This window comes from Sphaeramia orbicularis, chromosome 5 (assembly GCF_902148855.1).
Source record: "Sphaeramia orbicularis chromosome 5, fSphaOr1.1, whole genome shotgun sequence".
Classification (NCBI taxonomy): Eukaryota; Metazoa; Chordata; class Actinopteri; order Kurtiformes; family Apogonidae; genus Sphaeramia; species Sphaeramia orbicularis.
Window position 1 is genome coordinate 23,349,787 of NC_043961.1, and position 17,392 is coordinate 23,367,178.

At 39.5% G+C, this 17,392-nt stretch overlaps 1 protein-coding gene across 5 annotated transcripts in view; it reads left to right on the forward strand.

Annotated features, from left to right (window-relative positions):
• The first annotated feature begins 3,743 nt into the window (after positions 1-3,743).
• Positions 3,744-17,392, forward strand: part of tafa1b (TAFA chemokine like family member 1b) — a 142,978-nt gene continuing 129,329 nt past the window's right edge. For 2 of the 5 annotated variants that reach the window (XR_003935463.1, XR_003935464.1), the window contains exons 1-2: positions 3,747-4,419; positions 6,704-6,840. Coding sequence is in view for 2 of the 5 variants with exons in the window: in XM_030134784.1 (XP_029990644.1) it covers positions 6,717-6,840 (124 nt within the window). In the remaining 3 variants the exon portion in view is untranslated. Of the gene's footprint in view, positions 4,420-6,703; positions 6,841-17,392 lie in introns of all 5 variants that reach the window. The other 3 variants (XR_003935462.1, XM_030134784.1, XM_030134785.1) reach the window with 3 other exon arrangements.

Here is a 17,392-nt window from a genome sequence, read left to right on the forward strand (position 1 = left end):
TTTTTGTGCAAATACAGCTTGACACTGTAGAAACACTAATCAATGCTGTAATTACTCGGCAGTTCCCGCTTAATGTGAATCTGGTCACTTAACATGTGGTGTGCTTTACCCAGCTGATATCCAGATGGTAGCTTCACTACTCATAATCGTATTCCCATTAGATTATTACAGAAATATGTGACTATTCAGGGGGTGCAATCCAAAGACGAAACTAAAAAATAAACATTCAGGTTGAACGAATTTGACCTTTTTCTCTTCAGCTATAGGAGAGAAGCGTTTTACCTCAACTCAGGTACCAGGGGTTGAACCAAATACAAATACCGAATTCGCCTCCACAGTTTTATTTGTGGTGTTTCTCATAACTGTGAGCGCTGTGGATGTTTGTGTTCCACCTGCTTGTGTTGATGTGACAAAAGACAGTGGTTTTGAGTAGTTTTTTCTGGCCCTACCTGGTTTGTTGCAGTTGTATATTAAAACATTACTTGTTCATGGTTAACATAAAAAATTAGGTGCACCCTAAATAACTCAATCAACAAATTTTACAAAATATGGGAGCCTCTTTTACACTGCGTGAATATGTTGCCTAGCCTGGACCTTTAAATACATTTTAGTTGTTTATATTGTGATTGACCTGTTTTGTTTAATTATTTATTTTCTTTCTTTCTTTAACAGTACCAGAATGCACTGTCTTGATTGTCTTTTTATGCTTGTCTTGTTTGTATTGCTTTATTTATTTATTTTTTTTTCTTCTTGGGTTCTGTTTGTTTGCCATGTCCGGTGTCAATCTCTATATCACGAAAACATTACTTGAAATTATAAATGTTATATTTGTTAAATGAAAAGTTCTATAAATGTTTAAAAGTTCTATAAATAAAGTAAAAAAAACAACTTGTCTTTAGTTTTCTTTTGGATCAATACAAAGTGGAGGGTGTTTCCATTAATTAGCCTACGTTAGCTCGGGTAGTGTTGGTATTAGATACACGCTGTGCTGACTGATGGCTCTAATTCAGTGATGTTCAACGCTGGGGTCGGGACCCCATGTGGGGTCGCCTGGAATTCAAATGGGGTCACCTGAAATTTCTAGTAATTGATTAAAAAAAACCTACAACTTATAATAAAAAACATGTGGTGAGTTGATAGAGACAATCCCAATACATAAAAGACATGACAAACTGTGAAGCTGAAACTGAAGCACTGTGGTACTGTTTATCTTTCAACTGTTCATTGTGGCCGGTTTCAGATGCTGCAGCTCTTTCATAATTCATTGTTTGAGCTATCGTTTGTTCAGTATTAATTGTCAGCCTTGTAAATCCAAGCTGGACTGACTGTACATATCCTGACCAAGAAAAATAAAATTCTCACTTTGTGCAGTACTCTACACCTGGCTTTTCTGCCTCCGTCCATAATAATATACATTATATAGCCTAAATGTCGTCTAAAATTAACATTTATTTGCAACATAGTATAGCAAACTATTACATGATCAAAAACAAATTAATTTTAGCAAAAAAATAAAAAGTCTCTGTTTTGAATGTCTGGTGTCACCAGAAATTTGTGATGTTAAAATGGGGTTACGGGCCAAAAAAGATTGGGAACCCCTGCCCTAATTCTTCAGATGGTTCTTTTCAGGATTCTTACTAATTTCGTTCCACATAGTAAACCAGCTCCACTGTTTTTGAGTAGAACTGTACAATAATCAAGGACAGATCATCAACGGAGTCAACCCACAATGCACTCAGGACCACAACGTACCAACATTATCCTATCCTACCTCGCTTCTGACTCTTCTCTTTTGAGTTTGGTTTTTAGTTTATTATTTTCTCTTGCCTTCAAGTGAAACCTGAAACCTTGGCTAACTCTTTGAATAGTTCATTTTTTGTGCTACTTTTTCTTTTTTTCCTGAAAACTCAGCAGCTAAACAAATCGTCACCAAAACTGGGTTTCATTAGTAAGACTGTATGTTTTCTCACTTTTCTCCACTGTTGTTGTCTTCTCTATCCTCTCTTTCCATGATGTGACACCAGCAGTTCACACTTCAAGTTAAGGGAAACCTGCTATTTTTGGAGTCCAGCTGAGAGGAAAGATCCAGATAAAGTCTCACAGAATACATGAATGAACACAAAGCGCCCCCTTTACTCTATAATACCCCCACTTCAGTATACGACACTTTGACCTCTTTTCCTAACTATAATCATGTGGAAATTACAGCCATTATGAGGGTGGATACCAATTTGCAGTACTGTTATTCAAAATGCTTGGAATGCTTCAGAATTAGCTGCGCAAAACAGAACAGCACCTGTTCTATGTTGATGAAAAAGTGGAATCAGTTCGGGTTAAGGACTAAATGCTAGTTTTTACATGACTTTCCCTTTAATATTATGTTTTACAGGATTTAATAGGCTAAAATTAGTAGTGTAATATCAACAAAATTTTGCCGCCTCAACAAACAGCAGGCTTTCTGCACACCCCTATATGATACTCACATCACGCTTTGCATGATCCAACAAAGGGAATAATAAATACACCCACATGCTGCCTCTATTTTGTTACAGGGTGTTTTTCTACTTTCTGCAGATTGTAACTCTGTGGGGTTCCGCACATCTGGCTGTCACCTCACGCTATGGGTTACCAAGAGCAAGGAGAGGTGATAATATCAGCAGGCACTATTGTCCAAAAGACCCTGTGGCACAGCACACTGACCAAGACTTGTCAAAAAAAAACAGCCAAACATTAACTAGAGGAAATTAACAGCTGATCATGAACACAGAAGGGGAACAACTCGAAAGTTTATCGGAATATTCATCAGCAGGTTCACTTTCCCTTCCCCCTCACTGTGTGCCATCTTATTTAGTCCCTCAGCTGTGTATTGTCGGGAGGAGCAGAGAGTGCATTTTTCTGTGAAGTGTCAAACTGTGAGTGAGTCAGCCATGCCAGGTGCGTGGGAGTGGCATATACAGTAAATGTCTGGTTAACAGTATAATGAGTTAAAGGGTAGCTCCTCCATATGGAAGAAAATGTGTTGGAAGAAAACATACTCCACACAAACACGACTGGTTACTTTCACCTGCCTGGAAACACACATGCTACACCCACCCACCCACCCTCTCACACACACACACACACACACACACACACACACACATATATATATACAAAACAGAGTCAGAGTCTTTCCTTCAGAGCCAGTAGATTCAGTTTTTGAGCAAGTGACACAGGGATGCTCAAATGCTCTTTCAGGCTGCCGCTACAGAGCCAAGTTTGTTTTTGTGGTGTGAACATTCAGAGAAGGCTGCCTACTAAACAAATCCCAACCCTCTGCCACATAAAAAGATAGAAAGAGCACCGGCACGACTTGTAATGGATAATATGGTGATTGCAGAGCACTGATGAGGCACTCTGACTTCTATTAAAAAGTGCTGTGCTTGGAGCGTATTTCACTGTCACCCTCAAAATGCTGGGGGGTGATGACTAAAAGAGACACATTCAGTCGTCGTCACCTCCTCACCCTCTCCAACTTGCATGCATGTAGTGACGGATGCACTCCAACAAAGTGAGCTGAAGGCTATGCTCACACGTTCTCTGATGTAGATGGGACGCTGCGATGTATAGAAGGGTGGATAAATAAAGCATGCTTCGTTTGCTGATGAAGACTTGATGCAGAAGTGGGCAGTCTTGCTTTAAGACATGTGATCTGACTCTCAGTTCTCTCTCTCTCTCTCTCTCTCTCTCTTTACAGCTGGGCTACATTGTAATACACGCACGGCCACTTGCACACTCGCTCTGCCTTTCTGACACAGACTCTCTACTTAGTGCGCTGGAGAGAGCACTGAGGCTCACACTATCAGCAGTGCTTCTCAATGGGGGGACGCAGCCAAGAGCAGACAGAGCAGTCATTCCACTGGAGCCTTCCGCTGCATGCGTGAGAAGGAGACGAGAAGTGAGGGGCTAAATTAGCTCCCTGTCATCACAACATAGGAGTTCTACTGACGGAGAAGACACAGACACTGAAGGGAGGAGAGGAGGAGAAAAAAAAGAGAGACCTGCACGTATGTGGCTGATACAACACTGACATGATCAGCCTTCCCATCCCTCAAATCCTGTCCAGTTTGTGACACAAACCCCTGGGTGTTCTGCTTTTTTTTTCTTCTTTTCTTTTTTTTTTTTTTTTTGGTGACTGTTTGTTTTGCCAGGGATCTGAAAGGGAAACTGAGCAGCAGGGGTCCAGAGGAGGAGACTACTGAGTGAAAGAACAGCATTTAACCCCTTTCGTGTGGTGTTCGCCTCATCTGGAACTGGAATTTTGGGTGGGAATCCCTGACTTCAAAGTATGGATGCGTTTAAGAATGAGGAGTGAGTCTGCTGGGGAGGCAGGCGGTAATTCTGACTGAGCTCCTTTTTCTTCCTGAACACACTGCTCAGGTAAGGGTCTGGGACTTTCGAGGAACACCTCATGTGTTTGGGGACAGGATGGGTGGGGTGAGTGTTGATTTTCTAGGACATCTATATCTTGGAAATGCATGTGCTGCAAAACATCCTGTAGCAAAAAAAACAGACTGAAGAGGAAATGATTCACCTTATATTGTATGTGATATTATGCAAAACATCCCAGCATGTATATAATATTGTTTTTGATTATGTTATATAACTTTACTGTAGATAAATACAGCATATTTACCATAAAACTTGCACTATTTAATATAAGTGTTATGTTTGAAATTAAATTCCACTTGATGTGTTTTTATGAGATAAGCATTGAAAATCAGGCTGAAGTTGAGTCCACGGGAGAAGTATTGCAGGGATCTAGAAACAAAATGAGTGAATTTGCTTAAACCCTGGTGCATGCAGGTGCATGAGTGGGTTGTGTGCCTGCAGGTGTGTTTGCTGTTTCCACTCCTCGACCGCGTTTACTATCTGAAACGGGACTCACCAATTACGCACCGAGGAGCTGTTGTATCCTTTCCCACAAAAACCGACGCTTTTAATGTGGCTTATCTCTGTCTCGCGTGGAAAACAAGATGGATGTTTATGAAATCCTCACTTGCGTTGAGAAAACGATTGCAGAGTTTGTCAGTGTCATGTTGCAAGATGCTGCCTTTTTTTTTTTTGGTCCTCTTAAGTTCTGCTGTCGTTCCGTGCATTGCTTTTTTTTTTTTTTTTTTTCCCACGTCTGCTGTTTAAAGATCCACGTTTATATATTGTCGCCTTCCGATTAACCGGGAGGAGCTCAGTTCAGGATGCAGATGAAGTGTGCAAATCGAGCGCAACGATTGTTTTTTTTAAATACGAAACCAGATCTGCTCAGAGAAAATACAGTGGTTTATTAAAAAAAAAAAAAAAAAAAAAAAAAACATGCCCACGGGACTAGTTCATATTTCCACAAAACCGTGGATTATGCTGGATTTAGTGCAGGGGAGGGGATTTACAATGTGCTGTTAATAATTATATGCTTAATTTTCAGTGAATATTAAGCAGCTTCAATGTCAGTGAGGGTGTATGCAACACATGGGGAACATTTAGTTGCCTAATGGATCTAATCTGTGATCAGAAAAACACAAAATAGTGAAATCTAAGCAAACAAGTAAGTCTCACAGTCTTTGATGCTTTTTGGAAATAACTGACTCAACCAGGCCTGCATTCATTATTACACTTTTTCTCCAAACATCATAGACACTTGTGCACATACAGGCTTCATCTGATATGAAACAGACTCCTTATAGTAATGCATACTATAACATCCTCTTATATAACTATTAAGATGTGAGGAAAAAAAAAAAAAAAAACCCTAAACATTAACTCACAGCAAGTCATCACCTCATATGACAAATGAAAACAGTGAGACCTGTGTGATTTCACTTACCCACTGAGTGATAATGGAATATTTTTCTCCTCAAAAGTGATTCTTTTTTTTCTTTTTTTTTTCCACAAAGAACCACCTACAGTTTCAGCGAATATAATAGAATAAGCAGCTGTTTTAAAAGTCTGAGGTCAGGAAGCCAAATACACAAAGTGTCAACGTGGTGAGGAGTTGGAGCGATGATTTTAAATGTCCCACTGTGGGGTCCAAGTGCTAATAACACCTGGAAAGAAGGAAAACCTCATGATTCAATGAGGGGTAGGGTGTGTCTGCATATGCTGTCCCTTTGCAGTCATTAAACAGAGGCTAAACAAATCTCCTAGAATGCTGTTTGAGCTTCTGAATACAGCCTTTTTCACTCTACTCTGAGCTTAAGTGTTGTTGCTGTCGTTAATTAAAATCTAATTTTCCTAAATTGCTTAGATTATTGTGTAGGTATTATGGCCTAATGAAGGAATCTAGTTATATTTCTGTAAGTGTCTGAAGATATTTTTCCTGTTTTAATCTTTTTTTATACTGCAGCTTGTTTTGAAAAAAAAAAAGGCCACTGCTAAGATTTACATTGCGTTTGATCATTTGAGTCTTTTTATTCCGGTTTGTCGTCTTCTTTATTCCATCAGACATCTGTTTCTTGACTGTTTAATTCCTAGCGTGTGTTTAACAGAATATACACACTTGTAAGTCAGTTATAGTAGGACAAGATTAAATAATTCAACTGTATCCGAAAGCCTTTTTTTTGCCTATAATTGTTGGTGTCTGTGTGTGTTGTGTTTGACTAGATATAATGACATGCTGTAACACTACCCCTGTTTTCTCCTTGTGTCTGTCCTGCTGTGCTCTGTCCTGCAGACCCGGCCTTACCATGTCCTGGTTGTTGGCCATGTGGATTAGCCTCGGCTTCCTGCTGTTGTGCCAGGCCACACTCTACCAGACCATCCAGCAGCACCATGTGGCCCGGCCCGGCCGCACCGACATCCTCACCCTGGGTATGTGTGCTTCTGTGTCAGATTTCGGCTTCAAAGAGCAGTGTTGGAGTGTGAGACGTTGCCCTCTCCATGGGATAGCGCTTCTCGTCTTTGGCTGTTTAAAGAGCAACAGCGAGAGACTGCTGCAGTATGTCAGAATGATTTACCACGGCAGTGTACTGTAACACGATGATTCACTATGCTTCCAGTCATACAGGATAAGCAAAGGAAAAGTGCTAATGGTGCTTCTAATTGCATTTTGCATACTTAGATTTGGGTGTATATGAATCTATCTATCTGGTAACATTTTGAGTTATTTACGGAGAAGACATGATAGGTGTTGTTTCTTTACCTGAGGTGCACTCTTGTTTGTGGATCTAAAGTTAGGAACTCAGTGAGACAAAGAGCATCCTCCAAAATGATCTGGTAGGAACAGGATTTGTGAATGCGGCGAAGAATTTTCAACTACTGCGCCCTGAATCTTGCTGGCAGACTGTTACGAATAGGACAAGCTGTAGGCATAAATCCCCATTACTGTGTTGGTAGCCAGGGGAGCTTTGATCATTGTGGCTTAGATGGAAATGACAATTATGTTTCCCTCTTTTGCACTGGAAATGTTTGGCAATTAAGCCTGATGCCTTCTGCACCGTAGGGGCAAAAGGGGAGGGTAGATGCTGAGGCGGATCTAATTCTCAGATTATGGGAAAGCTTACCAGCGTTGCTTATGGTGTATGTGGAATTGTAGTAAGGATGGCAAAGGTTCTTTCAAGCAACGGCTTTCTTTAAGCTTCTAACAATGAGTACGACTCCCATGCCGAACCCTCGTAACGAGAGGGGTTCTCGCTGGAAGCTAAGCAGTTGTTAAACATTGATGCTATCTTTTGCTTGGTTTTCTCTATGTGTTGCAATGCAGAGTGCAAAGGAAGTAATTGAAGCACAGCAAAAGGAAAAGAATCCTGCATAAAATTCTCCATGGTTGTGTTGAGCATTGGTGACTTTAAGCAGCATGTCAGAGAATTGGCATACTTTTACTGTGGAACAGCTGACACATGAAAATCCTAGCTATGATAGATGGAAAGTTCTCAAAGTATTCTGGTCCCATTAATTGGAACAAGAGGGTGAGGGATGAGCGACAGAGAGCTCTGAATGAATTTTTAAAGCCTGGCCTCTAGTTTTTATGTTTTTTGACTGGTTGGCAAGTCGAGCTTGGTGCCAAAGATGTACAAGGAAGTGCAAGGCTCAGTAAGTGTCTTTTGAATAATGCAATGAAGGGGAAAAAAATAAGTCCCCCCCCCCTTTCCCCCTAACCATCACACTAGGGCTAGATCTTGAAGAGTCATCCAAGAAAGGATGGTTACAGCTAAGAGTTCTCTGGAAGGTTTCCTGTCAGACAGATCGACTCACACGCTTACTGCATACGACACTAAGGACAGTACACATGCACCTGCTCCCACACTTACACACCATTTTCTCACTGAAGTCATTATGGTGTGGCATTTTCATGGGTCCTCTGAGGATACTGGAGCCGTGCTCAGGACACATCAGGTCTAAAAGGAGGCAGTCTTGTGCTGTAAACATACACGCCATTGATGTGATCTGTTTAAGTTTCAGATTTCTGCTCTAGGTTTTATCTGGGCCTTTGGAGTTCGAATAATGTCAGAGAGGAGTAATGAGAGGAGAGATGTTAGTTAACTTTACCAGCAGTGGTGTTGACAATATTCACACTGAGACCCAAAGTCTGTTCCAGTGTTAATTCACACAAATACCCTCTGGAAAACTTTTAAAATCAACAAACTGTGATGGGTGACAGCAATAATTGATGCTGACAATCATAATCTCAGGATATGTTAGAATATTTTATTTCTAATCAGCAGGCTTCCCGGGGATAATCGTCTATCACCACTGGTCGCACAGAGCGAATATATTTCTGTCTGCTGTTTTTCTGCGCCTCTCCAAGTGTACAATTTACTGTATATCATGTATTTTTTAAGAGGATTATACTGACATCAATCTTACTCAGCCGTAGAGTGGCGTTAACCGATCTAACCAGAACTGCTCTCTCAGAATTGAAATGCTATGATGAATATTTGAATTAGAATTGATTTTATAATTTGAGAAGCTCTCTGGTTTCATTGAGGCCAGAACCCTCAGATATAAATAGATATGGCTATGTAGGACGTGGCAAAAAAAGATGTCTTCCCTTGAAAAATCCATTGACTTTCATGCTTTGCTGTTTTTCTGTAATCAAATAATGTTTCAGTTTCAAAGGGATGATGAAAAGATGTGATATAACATCTGCCTGGCAGTAAATTAAGTTGTAAAATGGCTCGATTGATGAAGCAATTGGAGTTCTAGATTCAAAATATCGTTCACTGGAAAAACAATTTAAAGAAAGGGTGTTCTTTCTTAGACCTGTGCGTGTCATCCAGTTTAGAATATTGATTGATTATCTTCAAAACTGCTTTATGACAGACAGGCATTCACTACATACCCTGCAATTTGGCATGCTGTGTTATTGCTTTGTCTTTTGGATATAAACTTAGGCTACGTTCAGACTGCAAACAAATGTGGCCCAAATCTGACTTTTTTGCCCATATGTGACCTGTATCTGATCTGTTAAAGACAGTTTGAACAACACAAATCAAATTTTTTCCAGTTTGGTTAGAATGTACATGCACAACCTGAAATCAACAAAAATAACAACATTTTAAAATCTAACATCTCTAAAATGTTTGCATTTGCTCCATGTTGGATCTGCATCAGAACCAGTGCTTACCATTAAGAATTGCCTTGCATTTCTTTGGTGTTTGAGTCCCTGTGATGAAGGCTACGTTCACACTGCAGGCAAATGTAGCCCAAATCTGACTTTTTGTCCATATGTGACCTGTATCCAATCTGTTACAGACAGGTTGAACAGCACAAATCAGATTCTTTCCAGTTTAGTTACAATGTACATGCACAACCTGAAATCAACAAAAATAACAACATTTTAAAATCTAACATCACTAAAATGTTTGCATTTGCTCCATGTTGGATCTGCATCAGAACCACTGCTTACCATTAAGAACTACCTAGCATTTCTTTGGTGTTTGAGTCCCTGTGATTAAAGCTATATTGAGACTGCAGGCAAATGTAGCCCAAATCTGACTTTTTTGCCCATATGTGACCCGTATCCGATCTGTTAAATACCGTTTAAACAGTTCAAATCAGATTTTTTCCAGTTTAGTTACAATGTACATGCACAACCTGAAATCAACAAAAATAACATTTTAAAATCTAACATCTCTAAAATGTTTGCCTTTGCTCCATGTTGGATCTGCATCAGAACCACTGCTTACCATTAAGAAGTGCCTTGCATTTCTTTGGTGTTTGAGTCCCTGTGATTAAAGCTACGTTCAGACTGCAAACAAATGTGGCCCAAATCTGACTTTCTGCCCATATGTGACCTGTATCCGATCTGTTAAATACAGTTTAAACAGCACAAGTCAGATTTTTTCCAGTGTGGTTAAAATGGTGTAAATGCAACAAAAATAACAACATTTTAAAATCTAACATCACTAAAATGTTTGCATCTGCTCCATGTTGGATCTGCATCAGAACCAGTGCTTACCATTAAGAACTACCTTGCACTTCTTTGGTTTTTGAGTTCCTGTGATGAAGGCTACGTTCAGACTGCAGACAAAAGTGGCCCAAATCAGATTTTTTTTGCCCATATGTGACCTGAATCCGATCTGTTAAAGACAGTTTGAACAGCACAAGTCTGATTTTTTAAAAATCCGACCCAGCCCACTTTCATATGTGGTCCTAAATCCAATTCGTATCTGCTATTTTGCAATGTGACTCCAGTTTGAACAGCCAGGTCGCATTTATCCGATCTTTATGTCATTGAAATGTGACAAACATCACAATTCTGCATCCCAGGTGGGAAAAATATACTTACTTCTGTAAACACAGGCATGATCACTTATTACATCGGGACCTCTTTTGCACTTGCGGGTCACATTCAGTTTATACTCAAAACTGATAGAAGTCGCATTTAATTTGTAATATGAACGAGCACACAAAAAAATTCAGATTTCACCCAAAAATCTAAATTGTGCTTTAAGACCTGCTGTCTGAACATAGTCTTAGTCTTGTAGTGGGGTATTTTTTTGTAAGAAACCATGTCCTGAAATAAATTCTTGTATTACTTGGCATATAGCCCAGTCGACTGTCTGAGAGACTGAATGGTACAAAAACTCACAAATCATCCCACATAGACATACGCAAACAAGGGGCTGTGTGGGTGTCTGGGGAGGGAAAGTGAAGGTCAGGTTGAGCTAGGTGCAGATGTAATCCTCCAGCCTGTTGAAGCGTCTAACAATGTTTGAGAAATCAGCTTATCTGCCTCCTGCAACAGTGAGTTGACAGTGCATACCCCCAAAAAAAATGTGACTGCAGAGATAAAGTTTCAAGATCACATTTATTTTTTGCAAATGTCTTGTGACAAATCGGCGTAGTCGAAGCTAGGGCGCTGATTGAGTAACGAGTTGCCCGACTGCCTCGTCACCTGCTCAGGAAGCACCGCCGCCGCCACTACCGCTGCCGCCACTCCCGCTGCCGATCCCTTTCCCATGAGCCTGTGCTTCACACTGCCTCCCCAGCGTCCTGCTGGCGCGGCCGAAGATTGATGACGGCCTGATTTCGGGCAGCCAATTCTGGTCTCTCAAGAAATAATCCACTACATTGACAGATGAGCTGAATGTGACATGACACACAGAAGCCCAGCTCCCCACCTGCCAACACAGCGAGCTGAAGTGCTCACTGCCAACACTGCTGCTTCACAAACCAGGCCACTCTTGACAGCACGTTGTATCGGTCTCCATCACAAGTCCGTACAAGTGCAAAAAAAAAAAAAAAAACCTTACTTGCGCACTGTGTAGAAGCGACTGTAGATTTGACGTCTTTCTCATGACATCAAAGTGCAAGTACAATGTGATAAAAGTGTTATCCTGAAGTTCCACTCAGCAGCTGCTGTATTTATTTACCATTGTTCAGCTAAAGTATTCATACAGTAGCCCCGTTCATAATGTATCAATACCCAGAGGGGCAGTCTGAATATAACAACACTTTATCTGGTGCTTTGTTTTATTACAACTCTGACAGGGCAGTTTAAGACATTCTCAGATCTAATACAGCAGCATGATTCCTGTTCAAGGTGCAGTCTACTAGCCTGTTAAGCTTTGATAACGGCCTGCTACTGACGTTTTGTTTGACTTTTTTTTTTTTTTTGGTTGGCCGAGATGACAAGGCAGTACAGTGTATAGAGCTGAACTTCAAATGTCTTCTTATGTATATTTCCTGTTGTTCATTTAACCCTATAATGCCAAACGTATCGTATTTGATACATGAAGCTCTCTACATGATCAGTGTGATATTTTTTTGTCTTGAAAAATCTGATGTATACAATTACATACATGCAAATCATGGATAATCCACCACAGGGGAGGAATTCGTTCACCAGAGGTCTTTCCAGTGACACTACAAGATTGTCAGGAGACTGAACTTTGCCAATTTTGAAACTGAATTACCAATTTGTTAGACATGTTTGTACTATATTAGGTTTTTGTTTTTTCAAAAATAATATTTGAGCATTGAGACCCGATGTATCAAATATGATCCAAAATTGAAATACATGGAAATTAGGGATGCACCGATACTGCTTTTTTTCAGAACGAGTACAAGTACAAATACTTATATTTGAGTACTTGCTAATACCGAGTACTGATATGAGTACTTAATAATACCATTACAGTTCTTAGTTACTTTTGAAAATGTACTTTATTGTCATTGTTGTCATTAGTCTGACTGTAACAAAGTGGTGCTAATGACATTTAATGTGTTGGAATGAGCGTTTCTCAATAAATCCACCAGGGGGCGCCGCTCTTAATTAACCATACGAAGAAAAGTAAAGTTTTTTGAGAAGAAGAAAGTTAGTAATAATAAACTTGGAAACGACAGAAGTAATACTAATGTGGATACTAATGTTGATATTGCTGAGGGTAGTTGTCATGAATATGTCAGTAGTTTTTCTCTAACTCACACAGTCGCTCTTTGAACAGATCTGCTACTTCCACGGTTCCCGGTGGTATTCTCCGTCTGGGTACGCATCCGTGAGCACCTGGAAAACGGATGGAATGTACGCAGAGGAAAGACAGAATGCTCTGTCCATATCTGTCTGTGTCTTTAACCCTTTCATGCATGAATTATGAGAACCTTAGTTGAGTTTTTTTCCCCCAAGTGTTTTTACTCCTCTTTAGGCATGAAAAAAACAATGCAATTGAAATTTTTTTATGAACCTATTTTTCATGGAGTTACAAAAATGTCCACTCAGCTGGGCACCATGCGTTTAATTTTTGAAGCAAAAAACCCCCCATGTATTTAAAACCCATCATCAGAAAATGATATACAGTGTGAAAACTATGAAATAAAAACATTTTTCATGCTGCTAATCTGATGTTTTCTCACATTTTAACATACTCTAATACTAGTTATTACTAACTTCATGTAGACGATATGCAAAAAAAAAAACCTTTCTGATGAAGAAAACTGTTAATTACAGTCTAATAACAATTAGCAATTGATTTAACACATGTTGGTGCAGATCAGGTTTATCAAAAACAGCAAAGTTACAGTAATGGAATGAATTACAGTTTATGGGATGATGCATAAGCGTCCACTGTGTCGGCTCGTATGGAACTAAAACAACAAAACCCATGAATTTACAAGAGAACAGCTGGAGAATAACTGTCCACTGTAGTGACCACTGTGCATGAAAGGGTTAATGTTACTTGCAGTCAGCGTTACTTTTGTCACCGTCATTTATTTTGAAAAATCTCCACACTGCTGACATTACTGCACCACCATGTACCTGCTGCACTTAACTGCGAATGTTACGCTGCAGTAAGTGGTACTGGTGCGGTTGCATCGGAGTACATACGCTGAGTATCGAACCCTATACCCAATACTGGTATCGATACATCCCTAATGGAAATTGATATTTGAAAAAAAAAAGTTTTTGGTTGTTCAGAAGGACCGGTAAATGCTCCAGTTTCAAAGAACTGGAATTTTCTGTCAATGATTTAATGACTCAGGCTTTACAGGGTTAAAATAATCTCAGAACCAAAGGCTAAAATGAAGTATGACTCAAGTGGCAGCATTCTTATTTTCACATGTACATGACAAATAACACGCCTGACTACACTGAATGGGCGGCAAGGATACAGTTGAAAGGCTTGTTAAATAAAGCAGTGGTGGTGCTGTTATGTCACTGTCCGCTGACTTGAAATGGCTCGTAAAAGCTAATCACTGATGATTGGAGGGCATTTTAATGAACTCGTTCAATGTGCCATAAAGCTCACTCGGTCTAGAATAGTCTTTGAGGCGGAAGACAACATGGAATTACTTTGATTAGACAAGACACATCATATGGTCAGATAAGAGCAGCAGAAATCATAAGCAGAGATGAGTTTGGTAAATTAGGGATTGCATCTTCTTTGATTCTATCAAAATATAGAAGTGCTGAAGTTTTTTTCTATGTATCTGTTGAAGTTTGTATGCTTTTATTCATTTATTTATTTTTAGATCTTTGTGCTTTTATGGGTAGAGGATATTACAGGCTGCTGAAATAAACCTTGAACTTGATTTAGGTTGGCTGTCTTTTGGTAAATGAGGACAGGGTAGATGTGTGGAGCCTATACATCCACACAGTATGAATTGATTCCCCCCCCCCCCCCCCCTTCTTCTTTCCATTGCAGAGTGGATGGCTGTTTCAGAAGATTGATGATATTTCTGGCAGTGTTTGAGAATGATTAGAAATTAGCTTCACTGGCTCGCTAAACGAATCCGCACACGTTTTTAACTTGCAACTCATTTTCACAGTTCCCAGACTCCTCATTACAATAGCTCGGTGTTAGCCGAGGAGAACACACGCCTCAGTCATCTTCAAAGTGGGTTGAGTGTAGTTTCACTGTTTTTCCTCTTTTGTGGAGGTGTGAAGGCATCCATCTATACCCTCAGTAACAACTTTCCATAGGCTCTCTATGTTTTTGTTTTGCCAGTAAATCAGCTTTATTTACATCCTCATTAGACTGTGGGAACTAATCAGTGTGTGAATTGATGGCAAAAGAAAATTCAGTTAAATTACAGTCACTTAAATGGATGATGCCTTAATCATATTTTGTAAAGTGGATGAAGAGGAACTCATTGAACCAGTTGGCAGCCTTGGCTTATGGAAAAGTATAGCTACGTATAAGGGCGGCGGATGCACACTCCAATACGCACATACATGTAATGCATGTCTGAGTCTGATGAGTTACCTTGCAGAAGACATTTTATTATCCATTTAATGTTGATATATCTATATATATAAATCTATCACGCTTCAAATAAAACCACCTCTTTGGGTAAATTTCACTGTACGTCATTAAAACTCATACCCTTTTATATAGCACTGATTTAATTAGAAACATCAATTTTCTGAAAATGGTATCTACAAATCCCGTCTTTTGCCGACAGAGAAACTCAAATCCTATAATCTACCTCCACATGGGATTATAATTGCTTTGAAAACTGTGGGCTTAGGTGGAGAGCTCATCAGGTCTGTGTGGTCTATCACTCTCCATCGCCCAGCATGCCCTTGGAGGTAATGAAAGCAGCCTGTCTAAAAAGTAAGCAATAACTGCCCGATCATTCAGGTGCCATGCAGGACTCTCTCTATGCCCCCCCTCCCCAGCGTACCCCGCCACACCCCGTCAGCCCTTCATCCCCTCTGCCCCCCCCCCCCTTCCCTCCATCTTCTCGTCTCGATCGGCCCCTCAGACGATTTGTCATGGATCAGATGAGACAATTTGTCATGGATTAGTGCACTTAAATGTCTGTGTGATAGTGGAAGCAGTCACTGGAAAAGCTTAGGAATCCTATTACACTGCGTTTTATGGCCAGCAAGAGGAAAGGGAGGGATTGAGGTTGAATTGGCACTTTCTAAGGGCCTAGCTTTTTTTTTTTTTTTTTTTTTTTTTTAACATTTACCTCCACCCATCCACACAGATATTCACTTTGAGGTAAACTCTGAATGTCTTAACTCGGAAACCACACGTTATGTGCTCATTCATGATTCACCATGTTTCCATTTAATTAGTTGGTGTTGTTTTCCTTTCCAAGCTTGTTAGGAACTCCCCTTACTCACAATGTGTACTTATTTAACCATCTCATTAGAGTTGGGAGCTCAACCTCGGCGCAAATTAGAACTGAATCCAAAATGCCATGTATGGGGTGATGGTGAACAAAGTTTCAAGTTCAGTTCTCTTTATTTCTTCCTAAATATAATAACCTTTTTAAAAGTACAGTCAAAGGTTACAAACAAGGATGTACATAGCTGTCTATACGTAAACAAGGTGTGTTCATTACTACTGAAGGAAAATAGATTACTGTTTTTGCACATGTCCGTCTGTATGTGCAACACCACTATATTGCAGATGGATACACCAGTCTGGAATCATGACATTTTTCTTGTTTCAATTCTAACAGAAGTCGCTTTTCCATTGACCCTCAAATTGTGCAAATATAACTTGCGCATAAAAATTTACCTTATGGAAAAATGAAAATTTCACCAAAAGTTTCATTTTTCGATTAAAAGTTTTTGCACTGGCAAGAGGTGGTTTTTCGGGTGTAACGCTAATGGTATATCATGCAAACCTGCAATGGAAAGACCTTTTTTCACAACTAGAGTCAGGTGAATTAAAAAAACAGATGTTGACGTGCGTTACAACAAGCGAAGAAGAAGAAGAAACATGTTTCAGTATGTGTGGAAACACCAGGAAACTCAATCATCTTTTAATTTAATACAAGATAGAAGTAATATATAATAATAATGAATACATCTGTAAATCAACATCATATTTACATTCATTGCCATGTTTATGGAATGACTTTTCGTGTCGTCTCGCGATAATAAATAAACAAATCATCGCATTTGTGATTTAATGGAAAAACCGACATTACGCACTTCTGTTTCTTTTTTTTTTTTTATAACTTATGTTTTATTAGTTTTAAAAGAACAACAACAAAGAGAAAACACAACAACATAAATAAGTCTGGGTAGCACAGTCTTATCAATTATTTTGCTTATATAATGTCCATTTTTTCCACTTTTTGTTCATTTGCGGTTCTTGTAGTCTCGATCTGTGTGTTAGTTTTTCCATTAGAAATATGTCCTCGATCGTAGTTATCCATTGATCCTTTGATGGTACGTTCATCTTCCCCCTCGCACTTCTGTTTTTTCAACATTTAGTAAATATCGGTAAAGTTTTGCGCAGATGTCCAATGGAAAAGCGAGTAGTGAATTGTTTCCTTAGCATTTGATACCTTGAATTAATCTATTTCATAAACTGTTAACTACTGGATTAGTGCATTGTTGGTGCTGTTGCGAATGTAACCAGAGAGATTAAGATATACAAATCCAATCCAGCCAGTTTCAATGTTGATAAAACTCTAAAGGTTAAATCATGGCAAATTAGCTCAAGCTTCAATCACA